The 23,431-nt window shown below is 47.7% G+C and overlaps 1 protein-coding gene across 1 annotated transcript in view; it reads right to left on the bottom strand.

Moving 5' to 3' along the window:
• LOC125744550 (cadherin EGF LAG seven-pass G-type receptor 2-like) overlaps positions 1-23,431 on the bottom strand; it is a 48,848-nt gene that overhangs the window by 7,206 nt on the left and 18,211 nt on the right. The window contains 26 exon segments of the mRNA XM_049016519.1: positions 353-435; positions 526-638; positions 1,328-1,502; positions 2,078-2,278; positions 2,619-2,745; positions 3,363-3,530; positions 3,618-3,888; positions 4,680-4,863; positions 5,002-5,211; positions 5,788-5,882; positions 6,152-6,253; positions 7,794-7,923; positions 7,925-7,978; positions 8,737-8,857; positions 8,951-9,092; positions 9,199-9,373; positions 9,576-9,689; positions 9,793-9,972; positions 10,347-10,513; positions 12,224-12,349; positions 12,561-12,724; positions 13,114-13,271; positions 13,394-13,482; positions 13,808-13,923; positions 15,100-15,322; positions 17,942-18,586. Coding sequence (XP_048872476.1) covers positions 353-435; positions 526-638; positions 1,328-1,502; positions 2,078-2,278; positions 2,619-2,745; positions 3,363-3,530; positions 3,618-3,888; positions 4,680-4,863; positions 5,002-5,211; positions 5,788-5,882; positions 6,152-6,253; positions 7,794-7,923; positions 7,925-7,978; positions 8,737-8,857; positions 8,951-9,092; positions 9,199-9,373; positions 9,576-9,689; positions 9,793-9,972; positions 10,347-10,513; positions 12,224-12,349; positions 12,561-12,724; positions 13,114-13,271; positions 13,394-13,482; positions 13,808-13,923; positions 15,100-15,322; positions 17,942-18,586 — 4,333 coding nt within the window.

Genomic DNA, 23,431 nt, shown 5'->3' with positions numbered 1-23,431 from the left:
TCATTTCCATAGCATATTTTATCCTGTTTTAAACAGGAGCAGGTAAATATCATGCTGAAGAGTTCTACAATTGGGCACCTCCTGAGACTAGACCCAAGGCACTCGACATCCTTAGCCAGAAGGCTAACTGCTGCCGTCCATCCTCTATCCAAGTCACTAATGATAAATGGGTTAAACCAATCTCGCTGAGAGCACATGGCAGTCTCTCCCACTATGCGTTTTGACTTTTAGCAAACTGTGTGACCCACATGCCTGTGTGAATCGATTATATGGGTCTTTTAAGAAACTGAGTGATCCATTAATGACCGTGTTGTTATGGGATTTTCAGTCAGGCAGGGCATGAGACACTCACGTTGGTCCTGCCTTCTTCTCTAATCCTTGGTGTCGTCGAGAGCAAGATGCCTTGGCTGCCAGAATGTAGAGGAAGACACTCATCTGTGATGGTACGGCAGAAAATGATTAGACAAATGCGTCTTTTTGTTCTTTCTTTGTATGTGTGGGGTGTGTGGGATGGGCGACACTCACAGACACTGCCACTGCCACCGGCCCTGCGAAGCTCCAGATGAGCGTGTCATACATGGACAGCCAGCAAAAGTCAGGGTTCCCGTAGCCCTCAGGGTCCAGGCCCACCGCCAGCCCTGCAGAAGTTACACTCACGGTGAGCGCAAGACACCAGGGAAATGCTAACCTACCCCAGAGGGTCAGAGACCAGAAGAGCAGCCTGAGGGAGTGAAAGAGCCATTTTATATGTACACAACCTCAGCTTTAAAGTGCGTCAGAGACATCAATCGGATGTATCGATGCTGTAATCGATCGTTAAACTGATTCAGTTAGAAATTATTTTTCATCAATATTTTGAACCACTGCATCGATTTATTCATTTATCGCCGTACCATTTAACACTGGCAGATGGTTGAATCAAATGTTTTATTTTACAAAGATCTTTTCAACATTTGCTGATTAAAAATATGCTGTTTATGTAGCCTATGCTAAGTGTATTGCAATGCAAAAATGCAGGAAAGTGACTATCACTGAAACAGTAAGGTACATGTCAGATGTTTCATTCCATATGTTTTGCAGTTTTTCCATTTTAATTTTCCATTCCAGTGATGGAAGTTTAAATGTGCGACGACTTCATTCAAAGTACTGACTCATCCTTGGTAGATAACAGAATGTTAACCATTAGGATACGATGTTAATACTGTGATGCACTGAATTGTGACATTGGCATGGTGAGGAGTATTGCATCATGGGTAAGTTGATACCCCTCCCTATTGGACAGGAGGAAATATTAAACGCCTAACAAGACAAAACATGAGGAGCTTACCTGTAATGAAAGCGGGCACACCCCAGCCAATCATGTAGTAGAAGCGCATGGGGCCATAGTTAATGTCGCGCACCTCACTGAGCATGCGGTAGGAGTGCAGTGCCTCCAGCAGGAGCCATGCAAAGGTGCACATGTAGAGGAAGTGCAGCAGGATGGCAATGACAGTGCACAGGAACTGCAAAGGGTAGGAGGACAAAGACACGGCAGGCTGATCAGCTCACGCCCCCTATCACACATGGCTGTGTCAATATAAATGTCATTTGCCATACGGCCATGCTTAATGACGTTCCAAGAAATGACTGCTTTAACAGTTTATAAAAAATACTATATGCCGACCTGGTTACAATTGATTTGATTCGCCGGATAATAATTGATCATGTGGTACAAAATTACCACAGTACAGTTAGGGGAAAAATAGATCTAGTTAAAAGTGAATGTAAATTAATCTGTAACATCATCTTTAAAAAAAAAAAAAAAGCAATAAACTGCGGGAGGACTCATGTCATTGTTCCGAAACTGCTGGATTGCAGACAATAGCACTGTTGGCACACTGTTAAGAGTAAGCAGAGGCACACCATTGAAAGTGATCAACAATGAGACTGGGATTCCTCGTAGCTAAGATCATCTGTCCAGTTCCAGGGCAAGAATGTCTGCTTTGATATTTGATGATCCCCACACAAATAGCGTAGCATAAAAGCCAAAAGTCCTGCTTTTCTGGACACTGATTTTTACTGGGTGTCACATGCTTACCAGGTTGTCGGCCTGACTGATGCCGAGGATGAACACCAGCTCAGAGAGGAAGAGGGCAAAGGCGCCGTTGCTGATGATGCTGGTCCTGTTGCATTGCGCGGTGTTCGTGCAGACGAGGAAGACCATGGTGAGGATGAGGAAGCCCAGGGACACCCCCACAGTACTCCATGTGATCACCTTCAGGGGCAGGATCTCCCCGTTCTGGTCCACAGAGGGAGCAATAAGTGAAGGGTATGGGAGGCAGAGAGCAAGCGGGGGGGGGGGGTAATGTAGTGGGATGGAGGGGGGTGATGGGGTGGTACAAGGGGGGGGTGATGGGGAGGAATAACGGGGGGGGCAGCAAGATGCAAGAAAGCCAGGGGATGAACAGGAGGGAAGATAGAGTGGAGAACAGGGGGAGAACATTACTGGTAAAAAAAAAAAGAATAACTGACTAAAAATTCCACACAGGAATTTCATCTTGGCCCATTAAAAAAACATAACAAATATAAAATATACACACACACACGTGGCAGGGGAAGAATCCCCACTTCCTACTCACCTCCCGCCGAGATACATCCATCAAAACGGCGAAGCTGGTCATGTGACTGCACTGACAGCTGATGTGAGTGTAATTGCGGAACACAACCTCACAGCCCTTTGTCGACCATCCACCTGAGCCCCCAACCCTGTAGGCAGCAGAGCGCAGGGAATGAACCGCAAAACACATCTCTGTAGATACACTGCAGTGTGGACAGCTGGCAGAATGACCACAAAAGCATTTTTCTCTATTACATGTCGATCATGCTCTCCTTCATCGAAGGACTTCTGAGGAGTAAAGTCAGCATCCCCTCTGGTTTCAGCCTTGCTGTTTCAAAGCCTCTAGCCCAGCTTGAACACACACAGCTTAGTTAGCAAGTTAACTTCCAAACTAGTTTCCTAAAATCACTGAACTTGAAAATTAAATGACTAAACTCAAAATAAAACTAAACTAAACTCCACTGTAAATAAAAATACCGCAAATACTTTTTAATACTCCCTTATGATTCTGAAATAATATCCCAACAAGATGTGTATTTGTGAGATCTTCACACAGATTACTTGAGAACACGCAGGGGTACCAAAGTTGGGCAGGTTGCCCTCTTGTGGTTGAAACCTGTAACATCACAATACCACTTTCTCCAGTTAGTGTCATATCGACGGGGTGAAGTACTGAATGAATGCCCAGAGGGCGAAAGGGAATAAAGGCATTTCTACATGGCACCTCCAGAAGGTGACTGGCTATAATGGAGTGACCAGTGCTCACGGGATGGAGTGGTTCCAGAAGACACAGATGGGTTTGGTGCGCTCCTCTGTCTGCACGAGGCGGAACTGCACGGTCACAGGTCTCTCCAGCTTTTGCAGGGGTGGCTCCTCCTCATCGTGCACTGAGATGCTGACTACCGGCGTGTTGATGACTGGTCGCTTGGGCACCCTGTGTAAGAGGCCCCGAGACCAGGGTCATTTAGACCCGCCCCCCAGGGTATGAGTGTGGGCCAAATATGCTTAGACACCCACTTACCTGAGGCTTCTCTTATCAGGGTCATAGTGCTGAGGCAGCAGAGCAGCCAAGCTGTGGTAGATGATGACGCTGGCGAAGGCCTCCCGCCTGCCCTCGGCGGGGTGACGGCGCCCCCGAGAGGAAGTGTGGTTTCCAGGTTGCCCTGCACTCGACGGCTCGGGGAGGGTGACGGAAGTCTCCAGGTCGGCAGGTCGCGGTCCCCGCAGGGCTTCGTAGCGTGGCAGCCTGGCCCCCGCCAGGGTCATCCTGTCCAGTCGGTCCACTGAGACGACTGGGGGGGGGGGATGGGGGGGGGTGAGGGGTAGGAATAGGAAGTGCAGGCAGTAAAGGAGGAGCAAAAAAACACACACATCCAGTGAGTCATAAGTAATTAGTACTTTTTGAATTGCTAAAGCATGAAATTGCAATAGTGTCAAATGCAACTTTATTAAAAAAAAATCCATCCATCCATCCACTGATTGATCCATCTATCTTCTTAAAGCTTTTTGTCCACTAAGTCAATACCAATAAGTTGCGAACTGTTAGTTCTCTTTTAAAAGACCTAAGCTGTAAGGCTAATGTGGTAATAATCTATTACTTTTTAGCTTGTGGGGAAATTTTTCAGGTCCCCTCAATATAATCCCCAATTTTTTAAAGATTAAACTACTAAAAATGCCAAAAGTCTCGTATTTTGTTTGGTTACTTATTGTTAAGGTTAGGGCTGGGTAGGGGTTAAGGTCGTCATGTTGGGATTCGAGTTTCCCCATAGAAATGAATGGAGAGTCCCCACAAAGATACAGTTACAAACGTGTGTGTGTTTTGCACTGGGATGGACTGACATCCCCTGCCAAGTGTCCCTTTTTGGGCTTATGCTCCCTGTGACAGGCTCCCAGGTCACATCAGCCCTGCACTGAATAAGTGACTCGGGAAAGCGGCATGGGCAGCCCGCTGCGCTGCTCCTCTCCGGGATTAGGGATACTCCTCAGTCTTTTTTAATGTAAAGTGCTCCGTGCCACGCAGTGCGTATGGCTGAACTGCAGCAGAGACTCCCCACACGCCTTGGTGGTGAGGCACCTGGCTCACCGATGTTGGGCGTGGCGAAGGTGAATGGGCTGAGGTAGGTCTTCCGCATGTTCTGGGCCAGCGCGTTGGCGTAAGTCTCATAGCGATGTAACAGTAGTGCGGAGCCACCCTCCGTCTGCTGGATCAGATCCCAGTGCGGCCGGGTTTCCGGGGCCAGGATGGCGCTACCTGCCCGCAGCAGGTTCTGCAAGGAGGGGTGAGGGGTCCCGGTAAAACCAGACTGCACTAGGATTCTCGTAAGCCGTCCGTTTCGACTGATTCTGCTCGGTTGGGCTTTACAGGTATTATGGCATGCGTGTGGTTGTGCGCGAGCGTGCCTGACCTCGGTGAAGTGCACGTCCTGAGTGGCGGCAAGGCCGAAGCCGTGCTGTTGGCTCTCGTGCTGGAGCACGCTCTGCAGCAGGCGGTAGGCCACCCGCACGTCGCTCCCATAGTAGGCCTGCGTGTGCTGGCTGGCATTATTCAGCATGGCTGCCGCCTGCATCACCCGCCCCGGGTTCAGGCCGGATATGTTCGCTGCCATCTCGTCAGCCTGCAGCACAGCATAACAAGGCTCCAGTTCCACGACACTACGCTGTGTTATTTCTTGTTTGTTACTGGTTCTGTAAACCAGGTGAGAAAGTCTGCCAAAGGACAGGGTAGTTTTACATATAGACCCAAATGACATCATCTGGTATCATCTTCTGTTAAGAATGAAGATCAGTTTGGACGTCAAACAATGGTCTCGGCAGATCATACCTCCATAGCCAAGTAGCCAAATTAGTCGTACACTGATAAATAACCTGGGCTATTAAAATAAACGGTTTTATACATACGTAGTTAAATAAAAACCTTTGGAACTCATTCAATTATGCTCCTTATGATGTAATTTGATTTTTTTTAACCCCTTGAACTAAATATTTCCTTCAGCTAAATATTTTTAGGGTTCATGGGGGTGACAATTGTCAGAAACTCATTTTGAGAATCCTAATAAAAGTCACTCCTGACTCTCCTTCCACACTTGACGTTATGGTGCTGGCACTGAACAGCATCCCTCACGAAGCATTTAGGGGTCGGCTTGGGCAAACAGCAAGAAAAGCACACAAGCTGAAGTGAGTTTCACACATACCATGGTCTTGAGGCTGGCGAAGGTGAGAGACGTGCAGTTGAAGAGGTTGGGGGACAGCCAGCCCTTGTGCTCGTCACAGTGGCGTATGGCGGTGCCTGGGGAGTGGGGGGGGGGGGGGAGGGTGACATCACCTTCACTGTGTGAGACTAACATTACAGACACAGGTGATCCCCTCACACAGCATCAACTCGCTCAAGCAAACAATCATGAAACCTGGTCCCTCACTGGAGATTAAAGCTGACAGCCAGTCAAGTCTCATATTTTAGCTCCTTGGGACAGCCGATGCTTCAGCCCAGCCTAACACTCGAAGCCAGTGCCTTTGTTTCCCGAGCAGGTTTATTAACTGTATCGCTGACAGACATACCGATGGAACCCTTGGGACAGGCTACAGCGGCAGGCAGACCAAACCTGGTCCGTGGCCACCAGATACCGGCTTCGATGGCGCGGGGGCAGCTGTCGTAGATCACTGCAGGGGGGTCCAGGAGAAAGTGACACTTAGTGACACATTATTATTACAGCAAACACCAATGTTCAGCTATAGCAATTCAAAGAGCAGAACGTTTCCCTCTTCTGTTCCTCCATATTTCCTTGTGACAAGCTAATCCATTTAAAATACGATACTTAGGCTGGGTTGCACCAATATGGCTTAACATTTCAACTGGATTAAATCAAGATTCTAATCTACTAATCCAGTTGCACTAAACTTTAAACATGGTTTACACTTACTCCCGGATAAATCTAAACCTTTGGTAATCTCAGTTTAATTTCCACTTAAACCTAGATTGAATTCAAGTCTGTTGCCCCAGTGAATTTAAACGTTGTATTAAAGACGGATTAGTCGTCATATTTAAATCACCACTTGAGGAGGTTCATGTTAGGTCTGTTTCAGGTTTATTGACAATGTGGCTACATTTCTTTGCTGGATGGGATTGGAGGAAAAAGTGACACATAGACAGGATAGAACCAAGTGAAGTTTTTAAAACAATGGTGAGTTTTCCTAGCAGTATAAATTTACATAAGAGGGTGTGATAATACCCCAGTGCGAAGGTTAGACCAGCGATCATGCAGAAAAATTTAATTAATATGAATCATGAACATGACATGGGTCATGTAAGTAAAATATAAATAACAGGCTGTGTCCCATTTTGCTTGCCATCAATCCCCCCAGTAACTAACATGTAACTAACATAATGACTTCTTTTATCCATTGTTTTTCATATGAAATTATGTGTGAAGTTTAACCTACGAACCTTTTGTGTCCCCCATGCTTACTTTGATTACTAATCCAGGTGGTTTTTAATGGAAAGGACTACTGCTCAATTAATGTCCCAGTTGTGTGTGAAAAGTAAAAGCAAATCAGCATTACGCAAAGTGTGGTTAAAGTAGCCACTTTTATTTTTCAAAAGTTCATAAGACATTTGCATTAACTTTATTTAGGGTCATATTTACTTAGCCTAGGATGCATCGTGAAATTACTTACATTTTGTTGGACTCCACCATGGCAGATGCTAAATTAATCCTATTTTAATCATAGTTTAAACTGGTTTAACTAATCCAGTGTTAAAATTATGACATGCATTCTTATTAACCTCAGATTAAGTCTAACCCAAGATTAATTCAATCCTTGTTAGTGCAATCTAGCCTTAATTTTTATTTTATTTAAAAAATTGTGCAAACATCACTAGCTATGTCTGCCAAAAAGTAATTGCGATCAAAATTTTTTTTTTTTCCACAATTTTCTCCTCAAAAACTATATCCATCCATCCCACTGTTTCCCAATCTGGGGGACGCACAGATGGTCCACATTTTTGCTCCCTCAATGAGGACTGGACTGGGAAACACTGTTCAATACCCATGTGTGTGACTCCAGCTGCAATTTAGGATTTGACCAGTAGGTGTCATCCAAGGAACCTTGGTCTTTACACCCTTACAGTCTGAGCACACAATCAGATTGGCAGGTATACCTGCTCCACTTAAAGCCTGCTGGGGTTGATGGCCTCACTCACCCTCGCAGCCATTGGGGGAGACCTCGGCGAAGGGGTTGTCGCAGCGGTCACACTGGCGGCCGATGACGCCCGGCTTGCAGGGACACAGGCCGGACTCGGGTTCACAGGCCCGCAAGAAGGAGCCGACGGGGGTAACAGTCACATGGCAGGCAGGCCTCGCTGCCCGTGGGCCGGTAGTGGTTGTCCTGGAGGACGAGGCAAGGAACTTCTGATAATCAGTCTGATACTGACTATGCGTTTTTGGGAGGGCAGGGAAGTATGACGGGTGGCTCGCCGTGATCGTATAGTGGTTAGTACTTTGCGTTGTGGCCGAATCCGGGTCCTGGCAGATGATGCTCCATAAGCTATTTGGGGGCAGCATGTAATGCAGTGGGCAAGCCTGCGTGCCTGTAATCAGCAGGTCGCCGGTTCAAGCCCAGTCTCATAACGTCTGCAGGTCCTTGAGCAAGACCCTTAATGATTTAAATTGGTTGAAACATGGTACAAGTTGATTGTCCTTGTCCTGTCCGGCTGCTCTGGGGGGGGGGGGGGGGGGGTTCCGCAACACATAAGTAACCTTTGTTTAGTTTATTTGCCAGTATGATACAACAGGGAAGACAGCACCCAGAACAAAGCACTGGCGGAACTGCTGTGACAGGAACCTGCATGCGCCAAGGAAGTGGAGCCTCTTCAGGAAGGAGAGACGACTTAATCCCGCCTAGTTCACAGCATGTTTATGTTTTATTCTGGTTCCAATCCTCCAGAGATCCAGCAGTTCATTTATCTTTTTGTTCATATCTCTCCTATGGTCCATGGCACTATATTAAGTCCTGTTGTTCCTTAAAGAGGACATTTAGGGGACGGCACATGTGTGGGGGTATAACCTCACCAACCCTGGATCTCAGGAGGATATACATGGGGCTGAAGGCGGGTGGGGGGGCCTTAAAGCGGCAGGCACACGTACCTTGCAGCGACATTCCCCTGTGGTCTTGTTGCAGTCGGCGTCGAAGCCCTTCTCAGTCTGGCAGGAGCACGGGCCGCAAGTCTTGTGTCCCCACCAGCCCCGTGGGCACGGCTGGTCGATCCTGGGTACAAAAGCATGCCTGCTGATCCCAGACCTGCTGCCACAGTAATGTGGGAGAGTTTAGCCCCCCAAAAATGGTGGCGGGTGCCCTCACCTCTTCTCGCAGTACTGGCCGAAATAGCTGGCGGGGCAGTCGCAGGTGTAGCCGTGGGACGAGCTGGGCTTCCTTGTACAGGACGACTGGTGCTCGCAGGGGTTCAGAGAGCAGACGTCTGTGCAGCTGTCTCCATAGTAACCTAACATTGGCGATTCATTTAGAAAGAAGGTACTGGATTTCTGCTACCTGAACTGGGGGATTTACTGGTACTGCTAACGATGATGGGATGGGCAGTGGTCAGGCACCTGGGTCACAGCTGCAGGAGTAACTGTCCCAGTCGTCACTGCAGTAGCTGCTAGAAGGGCAGGGGCTCGAGTCGCATGGGTCTGGGAGGCTGCAGCCAGGCTCCACGTTGCGGCTCTCGGCCTGCGTCATAGAGAGGGATACGGTGCCGGCCGAGGCCTTGCCGACCTGCACGCCCTGCAGGGGACGCCATTGGAGATTAGAGACAGGTGCACCTCTGACAGGGAGAACGACACTTCAGGACGCCGGAAAGACCTAGACTGTACGCTAGGAGACTGAATTCCCTCACATCAGATAGGCTCGTGTGCACTGCCACCTGTCACCCCACAGCGATTAACCACGCCCCCTTTACCACTGCCACTCCCAGGTTAACACTCACCTGCACGCATCCCCGGAACCCCTGGAGCACCGAGCCCGTCTCCCGGGGGATTCCGCCCACACTCAGAGCCTGCAGAATCAGTCCATCCAGCTTCCCGCTTAGCTCTGTGCTGGTCTGCACAGTACAGAGACACACACAATCAGTAGAGGCAGGGCCCCGTGTTTGTGTGTGCGTGTCTGTGTGTGTGTGTGTGTGTGTGTATGTGTATACACGTCACCATGTGCAGGCCATAATCCAGGGTGAGCAGAGCCATGGGGGGCCCCGACCGGCCCTCCCCCCTCAGCTCCAGCTGCAGCTGATGCCAGTCTCCGTCGTTGACTTTGAGCTCATCCATATGCAGCAGGCTGGTGTCGTCCTCGTCAAACTGCAGCGACAGGAGCAGCCCGCCGTCCTGGAGCTGCACAGGGGCCATATGACCTTTGAACTGCCAATCAATCCTCCCCTCAACCCTCTTCCGCTAAGTATCAGCAATTTTGTCCAACTGTTCAATAAAACAGTCAAGATGCCTGAATACTGCAATTTTTAATTAAAGGAAATCATTTAGAAACTTGCATCAAAATCTTATATGAAACAATAAAAAGCTGGTAATAATAATTCATTAAAGTGAAACGGGGACAAGAATGTAGAAACATAACAGCTCTAACATCTGTGTAACATTTATTTGAGGAAAGATGGTGCTAGAGCAAGCTGAACAAAAAACTAATTCTCAAGAACAAAGGTACAATAGTTGCATTGAAAACTACAATTCATATTTATGCAGCAGTTTTTCACCTGAATAGTGATGCTGTGATGAGATCCTCCCACCACATGGAGCAGCATAGCGCTGGCTTGCCGCGTGCGGAACATGATCTCGATATACCAGGGCACCATAACAGCCATTTCCAGGTTGCTCCAGTGGATGAAACTGTTGCCTTGAAAATGCTGCGGACTCATCGTAACTGCAGCATGGGACAGACAGGGGTAAAGATCAGGGTCAGAATCAATTAGAGGGCAGCATAAAGACAGGTATGGATGGCACCTGGTGTCCTTAAGAGGGCTGAAGCTCCGAAATACAGAACCACACAGATGCAGTCAGTCACTTACCCATTTATGTCTCTGCTGATTGCACCAATTCCAATTCAATTCAATTTAATTGTATAGCGCTTTTAACAACAGTCATTGTGGCAAAGCACTTTACATATTACTGACCCGAACCATCACCAAGCAAGCCTGAGGTGACAGTGGCGAGGAAAAACTCCCTCTAGCAGGAAGAAACCTTGAGAGGAACCTAGACTCAGAAGGGGACCCCATCCTCCTCTGGGCAACCGGGGTGCAATTAAAATTAGTTCAAGATTAATGATCAATTTTTCATTTTAAAAGAAGTGAAGATATAAAAATAGATATAAAAGTGTCGTCGCTTCGGCCGCATGCTAAGATCCACTCAGTAACGTTACGCTAAAGTTGGTTCAGTATTAAATTGGAATTCAGTTCAAGTCCATAATTTAAAAGTCCTAGTTGGTTCCAGATGGTCTCCAAGGAGCCCAGGTGAGGTTCTAAGCGGTGGAGCGTCAGCTCGGTGTTCAGCTCGGAAAGGGGAGGCCTGCAGTATACAGACACTCGCTGGTTTTCCACCGCACACCAACAAAATTCCCTCAGATGAAGACACCTGTTACTGTACCCCCATCTCTCTTCTGCTCATAAATTAGTTGTGCACTGCATAGGAACACTAATTAGCAAAAGACAGAGGTGGAGATTTCAGGTCCGGAAAGTACAAATCCAGACCAGGATTTTGTTTCAACCAAGCAGTTCAGTACTCTGTGACTTGTGACTCTGTATGCTCAACTGGTTGGTTGAAACAAAATCCTGGTCTGGATTTGTACTTTCTGGACCTGAACTCTCCACTTCTGGCAAAGGACAGCATGCAGCCATGGTTGCAGTATGAATATGGATCCCCTGGTGGTGTGTTGCAGTACTGCAGGTAGGAGAGGACCTCTTCACCCCAGAATAGTGTAATTAGCTTAATATTCCCTCAGTTCACACTACCAATGAACCAAAGTTATTCAGCATAGCAGTTAACATTCTAGGCTTGTGACACAAACGCTCTGCCTTAAAAACGTAACATAAACTGTGACAGTCACAGTGAATAATAGGTATTACAGGCAACCATGTCCCCGGCTGTGTTAGACCCACATGGTCACATGCATGTTGCCACGGAGATCAGTGTTTATCTCGTTGAAGCTGCGTACGACATTTCATGTGGCCACATGGGACCTACAGGAGATGGTGCTTGTTTTCCCTTGGGACCCTGTTAGTCTAGTAAATGAATAATCGAGCACCCAGCGCCCTTGTATTCCTTATTCTCCACCTCTGTCCTCGAGAGAGAGAGAGTCCCCAACTCAGGATAATTGCCTGATTCATTATAAAAATGTTGTCTGCACCAAAACTGCCTTGATTTTAAAAAGATGCATTTTTTCCCAAAGCAGTTTTGTGAACAGTGACCCACTCCGCACTGACAGACATCCTGACATTAATCATATGTTAATATCCTACATATTTATTCTTTATTACTGAGGATATACTCTTTGGAGTTTCTGTATATGTAGCCAGACATTTCCAGAAGCTCTCCAGGTCATGAATACAACAGAGAATTGTCTTGCCTCTCCTCTTACCTTTCTCACAGTTCCGGCCTCCAAAACCTAGGGGGCAGTCACAGCTGTAGGAGCCCCATCGGTTTACACAGGTTCCTCCATTTTGACAGGGGTTGTTGTTGCAAAAGTGCTTCTTTGCAAAGCATCCTGGGAAATGATGTGACACTATACTTCATCGGATGTAAAATGTGGCTATAATTTGCTTTAGTAAGGCCTTTGTAGAGACATTTGTGCCAGGCTGAGGTGCGTTTGATCAACAACAACAAAAAAAAAATCAACTGCAATACCGGTCTGCTTTGCCATGAAAGACCAGCACACCTATTTTCATCTTAAACCAGCTGCCTTTCTTTAATCTTACCTGGCATAGTGCCGTTGTTTGCAATGTGGTCCTCCATGTCCACCTGCTGGTGGTCAATGCGCAGGTTCTTCATGCAGCCCACAAACTGGCGGTTCCGTACCGGGAAGTCCTCTGGCAAGTTGGGCACGCCGCCCAGAAGCAGCGGCCCCGTCAGATCCAGTGACCTGGGTGGGGCAGAGGGGGAAGGGGGTAGGGTATCAGTAAGCGGTGCGGCTGGCCTCCAGGGTTGGAGAAATTTGCCTCTGACACGGAACAGGAAAGGTCACTATTCAGACAAGAAGCTCCTTGCTTTTACCGTCAGGTCAGAAAGTGGGGTCTTAATTTGCCCTGGGCGTCAAACAGCACTGGCCTCACAAAGCAGGTGACATTATCGGACCTCAGGTGGGCTTTTACTTATTTACACACAGGGATCTGCTGCTTCGCTACAGAAGCTTCCCTGCAGAACATCACATGGCCATCATCTCACTGAACATTCATGTCCTTTTCCACCGCGACAAGCATGCAGAAGATCACTCGCACACACCCACACTCTGCAGACCGACTACCTCCTTACTTTTTGGATCCTGATTGGCTCCCCTGGGCAGAGCAGGAGTAGTTGCCAAGCATGTGACCAAACTTCAGTGCCACGGAGGTGTCACACTCATCCACGGTTACCACGGCAACCTTCTGGTCGGAGGGGCCCTGGGGTAGACCAGCCTGACTCAGGGTGGGCTGAGGGGGGGGAACCAAATGTGGGGAGAATGTGACACAGCAGCTGCCACACCTTCCCCTAGTCATCGAAGCTACCATCATGCACAGAGCCCCACTATAGCCCAACCCCAGCCAAATCTCACCTGGTTATAGTAGTGAACCTGGACCACATGCCACTGGCCATCACTCACACCACCCATGATGAAGGGTGACACTGTGGTCTTTGTCTCTCCTATGGAAAGAGAGCAGCAATCAGAAAAGCTCAATGCGCAGGGAGGCTATGCCGACCCCTGAGGCAGATGCCTGCAGCACGGCAGGCAGAACCAGAAGCATAAGCCATCCTAGGAGAAGCAGAGGAGACGACACACACAGATGCTAAGCCTGGGCACCATATCCCCATGCTGCAGGTCCACTGAAATGCAAACCCCTCACGGGAGAACATTTTCACTGACATGCTACACAAAGGGACCTTCTTGATCTCCAAGGAACAGTAAGCATCGGGCACAGCACACGTCTAGAAGGACAGCCGATTCTCGGTCCGCCAGCCTGAAGCACACCTGCGGAGAAGGTCAACTGGATTTGCTCGTTGGTGACCTCCATGGCGATGAAATCGTGCTTCTCGTTGAAGCGTCCGTTGTAGAACAGAAGGCCATTGCGCTCCTTGGTGGCGAACCTGAAAAGGAACAACAGTCAGTTCAGAGCTGTGAACATAACTGGCTGAGCTTCATTTAATTATGACATTTACCCATTCAGTAGATGCTTTTGTCCAAAGCAAAAGAGAAGTGAGAATCAGAGAACAGAGCTAGACGGTATCGCTTGAGCAATCAAGCCTTGATCAAGGGCCCAATACTGACGTCACTCTGCCAGCCACAGGATTCGCACCGTATACCTACCAATCACTGGCACCAGCTTCTAACCCACAGATCCACACGCCACCCAGTGAACAACTACAGACTTTCATAACATTTAAATACGTAACACACATGTTTGACCATTATACACAAAAAGGTTTTAAATGCAACTTTCTCCAGTTCAAGTTCATTGTAAATCCCTTCAAAGTTTTGCCATTTAAATGAGCCGAATGTATTTCGTCTATTGTGAAAATATCCCCATCACTTCATAAAATGCCCCGGAAAAGTGCAAAGTAGCGGAGATCTGCGTGAAACCTGAGTAAGGCTCACCGCTTAATGCGTCCAGGTGGAAGCAAAATATTAGGGTTTTAACCAAATTCATGCCTCCATTCCAACCATCACAAACCAGTCCGGCTTCTCGTCACATTTTGAAGGTAGTGGTGTTATGTTCCTCTCACCTGTACTTTCCTTCCTATAAAAAAAAAAAAAACTAAACAAAAAAGAGCCCAACTGGTTCTGGTTTCAAAGTGTTTTTACGGTGGTGACAAAAAGAGGGGGGGGGGGGGGGCTTTCCACCCAGCACGGGTCACTGGAAGTCAAATCGGGGCGGAGAGCAGAAGCAGGCATGCTGAGCCACTGCAACCACATTAACCCTCACTTATCCAAGCAGGAGAGCCATGTCACGCAGCAAGGCTGTGCCTCTGCCAGTGCACAGGCACCGGAGCCACCGAGCACCACGCTGCCGCACTCCTCCGCCCACCATTTCCCTCTCGACGCCTTTCACAGGCAGTTTACGCCGGACTCATAATTCATATTCATAACTCATAATGTGACGCAGAGAATGCAAATGCATGCACACGCATGTACGCACCCACACACGCCAGCAAGCACACGCACCTGCCAGGCTTTGCTTTATTGCAAGATTACGGTCTGTGCATATAGGAAAGACTGTGTTAAGTGTACTTCCACAGGGTCCCTGCACGGGGCGCCATACGTACGTGAGGGAGAGAGTGAAGTGGAACCGCTGTCGGAGTCCCCTGAAGGTGAGGAAGGAATTTGGTGGGAAGCTGCGAGTGTTCATCTGGCAGTAGGGCTTCTCGTAGCTCCCTGGGGGGCACTCGCACTTGAAGCCGCCCACCAGCAGGTTGACGCACGTTCCCCCGTTCTTGCACACCCCGGGGACACAACGGTCCGAGCGCGTCGAGAGCTCGCATCTTTCACCTGGCGCAGGAGAAGCGGAGCAGTCAGGACACAGGCGCACGCTGATCACGTGACACACATTGGCTGAAAAGGGGCAGACACCTGTTACACGTCTGTCGGCCGTCTAGCGACATATGTAAAGTACATCAGCGTGAAATATAAAGCCGCCTCTATGGCAGGTCAGGACAGTTGAAAATGAAGTTCTTACAAGACCCAGACATTTGGCACACACTGCATACTGCACACTGCATACTGCAGCCAGTTACAGATCTCACCCACCAACGAGCCACGACTGCTGTTATGCAACAAGTAAAAGCCACTAAGCTCTCCTGCAAAAAAAAAAAAAAATTGAAAAATGTGTGAGATCAATTGGGGCGGGGGGGGGGGGGGGGGGGGAGGGGGGGGGGCTCATTTATCTGCCTGGCCTGAGTGCTGCCTTTGATCGTGGTTCTGCATTAACCCTCTGGAACAGAGCAGCAATTAATAATGTACGATCTGACATTCCAGGTCAATCCATTCTCATACGCAAAACTCTGTTTTTTTTCCTTACATTCCACCTGGCTTTAGTAAGTCCGATCAAACGGAAACGCGCTTCCTCAGCCGCTCCACATGACAGCCACAGAAACACATGCCCCGGCCCACCATGCCCCCAGCCACTGCATTTGGCTTGCAAACATTCCCCTGCACCTTTCCCCCCTCCAGCTCTCTCTGCTGCATCAAATTACCTCCCAGACAGAAGTGTGATTCTTGAGCCACAGCTGAAAAAAAAAACTGGAAATAAAAGAAACACATTTTTCATCATTAGGGATTCAGCCTGCTCCAAAGCTCACCACAAACATCCTTTTTCCTCCACATTAGCTCGAGGAGAGAGGAATAGGGGGGAAAAAATTTGTAGTTGCCAGAGTAACGGGTCTCCCAGACAACTTCCCTGCCCCATGGAGCTGCTGGACCCAGGTTAGTTCCGTGTTTATTTTCTGGTGCCTTCACGCATCAGACCGGGACCCCAAGGACAAAGAGGAGACGACAGCTCTAAGCAGACAGGCACACAATCCCCCAAGCATTTAACACAGTTTTCATTGAGCAGTTTCAGCTTGTTTTCTCCCTCTTTTTTCTTCTCCGGCAGCAATCGTTCAGCTCTAGGGCATCTGTGGTGTCTTTCATCATTTTGTAGGTACTTCCCTTCTTTTAAGCTTCTTTAAGTCTGGAAGCTCAGCTCATTCCTTAGCCCAGTGCTAGGACAAATGTTCCAGGAGTAAATATTACAGAGGGCACAACAGAGACTTAGATCTTAGATATGCATCTCTCATTAGACACGGTGACCAGGTTAGAAATAGCACTGATCCCCCAGATTGGTAACCGCCGTAATGGAGCTCCCACTCTGCCATCAGATTTGAGATCTCACCACCGTAATGGAGCTCTCGATCTGCCATCAGATTTGAGATCTCACCGCCGTAATGGAGCTCTCGATCTGCCATCAGATTTGAGATCTCACCGCCGTAATGGAGCTCTCGATCTGCCATCAGATTTGAGATCTCACCGCCGTAATGGAGCTCTCGATCTGCCATCAGATTTGAGATCTCACCGCCGTAATGGAGCTCTCGATCTGCCATCAGATTTGAGATCTCACCACCGTAATGGAGCTCTCGATCTGCCATCAGATTTGAGATCTCACCACCGTAATGGAGCTCTCGATCTGCCATCAGATTTGAGATCTCACCACAGTAATGGAAGTCCCGCTCTGATTAAACAATCCCGCAAAGTGAAGGTCATCATATATACATAACAGGGGCACAAACACCATTTCCTAGTGCAATGGACCCCAGACTCGCACAGTTACCACCTTGCTTTTCCAGGCATCAAAAGGAATCCAGGGATTTCTTTCATCAGGGAGGGACGGGTATTGTATTAGGTACTTGAGTTTTAATAATCATCACTGTACATGAATAGTCCCCTAAAAGAAAAGGAGGATTTGAAATGTTACTAAGCTACCACAGGGACCCTCCTGGGACGAGAGCTCAAAAGACTTCAAAACGTCTGCCTGTTAATCCTTCTAATGAACTTCAATGAGCTGTGAGTGTAACAAGCTGGGATACAAAGAAACGGTCACAACTTGCCAGCATTACTGACTTACAACAATCCTACAACTATCCTTTAACCCCCAAATAGGAGAGAATAATCTGTTCAATGGAACCAACAGATGTGACATTAAAAACAAAATAACCTATAACACTGACATGATTTGTCCAGTGACCTCCTAATATAGGGTCTTATAGAAAAGACTACAAATAAACAATGTATCGCTTGTAAATGAGGCCTTGGGACGTGTGCAGAAGATACAGCTTAGATCAATATCAAGACCCTATGAGAACAGTCACCAATAGAGACCAATAGAAGGGACAGTCAGACCAGAGGAAGTATAGGAGAGACACCAGACACTAATACCAAAGGAGGGGACCAGAGAAAGTTTAAGGGTCTAACTGCCCAGCAACATTGTTCAAAAAGTTGCCCCATGTATCATCACCTTCCAAGATGAGGGGATAGCCTCCTAGAGGACTTTTAAAAAATGCTCATGAAAACAGACAGACAAAGTCCCTAAAACAAGCTTGCTACATTCCTATGGCAAAAGGGCGGCCCGCTCACCAGTGTAATCCTCCAGGCACTCGCAGGAGAAGCCGCCTTCACGAGGGCGGCACACACCATGGGGCCCACAGGGTCGCGAGTAGCACAGGTCAATCTCCGTCTCGCAGTAGTCGCCTGTAAAGCCACGTGGGCAGCGGCAGCGGAGCCCGGCGATGGGATGGATGGGGCGGAAGAGGATGGTGTCAGAGGCGATGAAGGGTGCCAGGCTGTCAAAGCGCAGCACTGACACGCACTTCATGTAGTTCTCGCAGGGCTCGCGCAGGCAGATGTTGTCATCGAAGGGCAGCACGCGCAGCGCGGAGACGTGTGCCAGCAGGCTGCGGTTGAGGTACAGTCGCTCCTGGAGCTCCTCGGAGCCGAAGAATCGGCCCCGGGAGGGCCCGGCCCCTGGCATCGCCACCGACAAGCTGACATTGAGGATGCGCGTGTTGACGTCCGTGTCATCCTGGATGTTGAAGACCACCACGTCCTCGCGGGTGGCAGACAGCACCCGGGCCACGCCCTCCAAGAAGTCCCCAAGGAGTGGAGACAGGAAGTCCTCCTGGGACATGTTGGCTAGCCGCAGTGTGATACTGTTGGACAGCATCTGGTCTGTGATGATGGTCACCTGGAGGAGACACTGGGCAGACACTGTGTGTACACCATCTGGGGGAAAAGGAACAGACAGAGGGAGAATAAAGTTTAATTCTGGGGTAGCCCTACTCAGTTTGAGATTCACAAGATAACATACAAATCTCTACAAACATTTAACATTTAAGCTCTGGAGCCTGTTTTCTTTTCTTTTTTTTACAGGACTCAAATTAAGACAAACATGTACACAGGTTCAAATCCCGTGAATGCCCAGAGTGATTCTACTCCATTGGGCCCTTGTGCAAGGCCCTTAACCTGCAATTGCTTCATCCTGGGTATGACGTTAATCTATAATCTATAAGACATGTGATGGGTACGGCAATGCACTGTATCAGTGCTTGCTCCTTACCTCTCCTCTTACATTTAGCCCAGACTACCTTAAATCCAACAATCCCAAGAAATCCCCCTTAATGAAACGGTTCCCAGTTGTAGCCTAGTTAATTGTTAGTCACTGCTAGCAATTTCAGAGGATACCAACACATTACAAAGTATTTTGCGCAGCAACACGTCCACAGATGGAAAGTACTGTGTGTTCAACCGATTTAATGAGCCACAAATAAAACGTAAGTGTTAATAAACAGTAGAAAACTACAGCTTTAACTTTCCTATTGATAAAGGGAGCAGCCATCTTGAATTCTGAGGACAGGGTTGAGTTCACAAGTCGGAATTCCAACTTCAGGGGGCGTTCCAGTTGAAATTTCTGATTAAGAGCTCGGAATTTATGAGTTAGGAGTTCAAATGGAACAACATAATCCTTCAACAGCCGCTAAATTCCATAGGCTACAATCCCGTTTAATTATAAGCACCGCCCTCACATTAATAAACCTGATTAGTCTTTGCGAAAGCATGTGATGCTCACACTGAAGGACGGCGATGAAAAAGAAGCGGGTGCAGATGACAAGGGCGGCTTGAAGCATGTTCCCTCCCTGGGAACAAAAACGACCCTGGCTCTTACCCCCTTCGTGTCCCCAGGGAACTCTTCCCACTGAAATAAATCACCATCGCTAAAATGGTCAGAACCCCACCCCCCCTCCCCAGAGTAAAGACTACTCTCACAGTCCAATATGGGCCAAGGGAACAATAAGCTGGAAGGGGGGGGGGGGGGGCACTCATACAGGCCAGAAGAAGAGGCATCACCGACTAAAATAATTACCTCACATATGAAACAAAAGTTTAAGGAAGGGTTTGTTAATAGAAATAAATCAAAGGGAAGCACCAACCTCTTTCCTCTTAACCCAGAGGAACATGAGAGAAATGATGCGCAAGATGGGAGGGAGGGGGCTCTGTGATTTTAAGGAACAAGGAAGGTCCTCTATGGAAAGATTGTGGGATTTTTACTTACTGGGTCTCCAAGAAAGCTATGAAACCTGTGGGCCAGTGCTATCTCAGCTGGATGGAGGTAGCTGAGAAGCCCAGAAACTCTAGGAACCCTTCCTGACATTCTAACCTTTCTCCAAAACAATTAAATGGGGGGGGGGGGTGTACAGAAATGAGAGTGTTCCATTTACTGTTATATACACATATCCATCCATCTGAAAAATGCTCACATTCGTTAGCTGGCACAAATCCAGGCTATTTTTATACCAACATCTCAGAGCAAGACTCCACGTATGCTATCTTTGCAGTGAAGTACAGTTGAAATCACAGAAAGGAAGATAAATGCTAAATTAATAGCTAAATAATTCCTATTGGCAAAAAAGACTAACAAGTGCAGCAAAAAAGGGTGATGATAGGAGACAGGAGACACAGGGGCTGATCTAATCAGACAGGGGTCTCTGACAGAATGAAGCCCACACTGACCTGACCCTAGCTCAGTTACGGCAGCCAATCAGCAGTGAGCCGGGTCCCAGAAAGCACTGGGAAGGAGGTAGGCGACACCCTGGACAGAAACGCATGACACACACGATCATGCACTCCACTCATTAATACCCCAACTCAATTTAGGCCGCAGGATGCCTTAAAGACATTTTACCATCATTATTGTTGACATTTGTAACACCATTCAATAAAAAAGCAAAGCTGGATGTATATCAACACTATCTATGCTGCAATGCGCACAGAAAGCATACGAGTTCACAATGGCACCTTGGAGCCCTAAGCAGGATCTGACTGGATCCCCGATCTTCCTCAGCTACCCTCCTCCCTAGATCAGCATTCTGGGGTGTCATACCTCTCATACATTAAACTGTGCCTAAACTTTTCTTGCAGTCCTAAATAGGATGTATCCCCATAGAAAACAATGCAACAACTACATTTGAGCATCGTAAGAATGTGCATCACATAGGATACAGTTTAAACAGGAAGATTCTGTACACGCATGAAGAAGCATTTAAGGGCAGCATGAGGATTTTCAAAACCATGTGTAGTTAAATAAAAGGACCGGTCCAGCTCAGCAGTATTCTATGATGTAGAAGGTAGGACAGAAAGGCCCAGTAGAAAAAGGGTTGGGGGCTCAGAGGTCAGGAGCCCAGGAGAACACAGGGAAAATTATTCAGTCTGCATGCTCTTTAACCTGGGGTGTTGGAGCCATATTGAATGATTATGTTTTCTCTTTATACTTCATTAAAAATCTGGATACTTTTTAGAAGCCCATATATTAGAGAAATTAGGGTAATTATTATCACGGGTATACTTGTGAAGTATTAGCTAAGAGGCGGCTAGGCTGAGCCACACCCAGCCCCGTGAGCAGCAGCTGGGACTGCTCTGAGGAGAGGAGGGGGAAGCAAATTCATTGTGAAAACCGAGACCAGCCAGGACAAGCTGGGCTACGGACCAGTTGTTGTTGCCAAGCATTTGTCACCAAGAGCTGGTGTCAGAGTGAAAAGGCCCATTATGTTCCAACCCAAAGTCATGCTAATGAGGCAGGCCAACCGCAAGGTCATTGGTCAGTTTGGATTCACCAATGAAAGATGCAGTGCAGCCGGTTTTTGGCTGTTTGGGAGGGATGAGCAACTTCACCTGTGTCTCCCCCGCAAATCTCATATACACACACATACACAAACTGGGGCCTAAAGCAGTATTACAACTGTCTCCTGATCCACACATCTGCAAAGGAGGGTGAGCAAATCCCAAGTGTATCCTGACAAACACACAGGAAGGAATAATCCGCATAATGGCCTTTGGCGGGGCGTGGTGACCACCTGGTCTTCAAAACCTTTTCAAGTCTAGAAAAAGGACCTAATTCTCCTGTCGATGCTTTCTTACATGCACACAGAGGAAGCATGATGTTTAGTCTGTGCATAATTTCCTGGTTTTTATCCGTAATAGATATGGGATGTGTTTCTGATTCAATGGAATATCAGTGTTCACGACAAATCCAAGAGCTCAGTGACGTTGTGTTTTCTTTGAAATGATTTATTCCTGGATCTGCTATTTGATCCAAAACAATTTATTGCAACTCTTAGAACTTCCCTGAGAGAAAATAGAGAACATAAAAAGCTGAAAAAAGCGTCTTCCACACTGCCTGAGGTTGACCGTCCTGGCTGGGTTGGGAAACTACCATAAAGGCTGGTTCATACTCCACCACGTGCGTACCAGTGGACGTGTCCGCTTGAACGTTTGTAATGTCACTGCGCACCTCCATGGACGGACACCTGCTGCACTCCATTGCACTGTAATTTGCGTCCGTGCAGCACTGTAAGTGCAGCTCTGGACACACTGCGCGTGATCGACTCACTAGCGTCCACTTTAAATACCGACATAGATGCTTCTGACGAGCGTAGGGGTGATTAGCAAACCCCACAGACTCTTCCCAAGGTAAATAAAACTGTTACATACATGTAAATGCGTGTGCATGTGTGTGCAGACTTGTCTCAAACTGAACATCTCACGCCAGCCAGCTGACCAAAGTTGGAAAACCCTCTGACTGTCTCTCTGAATTTGCGACACATAGGGAAACAGACACAAAACTTATGGCTACGGTATGTGTGCAGGGAATGTACTAAAACAATAATAAATAATAATAATATAAATACAAAAACGCTGTGGTCATGTGCAAAGTACTTGACAGGAGAACTGTACGTGTCCACGTCACCATATACAGGGTGGAGTTTTGCGCTTGTGTGGAAAAGTATGAACCAGCCCTAAGAACCCTGATTGTTCACTTGTTTTACTCTCAGAAAAAATCCAAATCTCTAGCGCTGTGATGCTTAGTTTCTATTCGTTTCTTCATGAATGGGCAGCACAGCTGTTCCCGTTTCCTGTTCCTGAACCATTCTGATGGCACCTGGATGCACCCATTCTCAGATTGTTATCTCCGTTTACAAAAATTCTCCTACTGTAAAAAAAATAAATAAATAAATACTTGAACTGAGTAGGACAGTCCAGTGTCATCACTCACACTATACTCAACCCAGAAAATCCTCGTTGCTCCAATCTGCGACCTTCCCTCTGGTGCCCAGAGTCTTTCCCAAAATTCCCTTCGCTCCACAGCCCAACTGTCATTCATAGATTGCTGGGGCAATTAATCACACAGACAAAGCATGCCATGGCTTCCAGTTGCTTCTGTGGGGGGGGGGGGGGGGGGGGCACGGCCATCACCACTGGGTTCCTTAGCTGTGGAGGAGGGGTCCATCCTCTAAAATGTATGACACTCATTCAATTTCCTTCTACACACACCAGCCAGGTTTACCTTTCAAGGACTCGAGCACATCAATCAGAGGCTGATCCTCTTGCTAAACATGGCCTCTGTGTCTGCTTGCAATTAAAACCCCAATGAATGGAGAGCATGAGGCAATTATTGTAGCAAAATTATTGGCAAATGTGTATGGAGAGTCGTGTGACTGTACGAACACACAAACTGACAATCAGATTTGCAATTGTGTAAGAATATTTGTAAATACGTACTGAGATTTGCAAATA

Source organism: Brienomyrus brachyistius, chromosome 6 (assembly GCF_023856365.1).
Source record: "Brienomyrus brachyistius isolate T26 chromosome 6, BBRACH_0.4, whole genome shotgun sequence".
Lineage (NCBI taxonomy): Eukaryota > Metazoa > Chordata > Actinopteri > Osteoglossiformes > Mormyridae > Brienomyrus > Brienomyrus brachyistius.
Note: the sequence above shows the minus strand (reverse complement) of the source record. Positions and strands in the feature narration are given on the sequence as shown.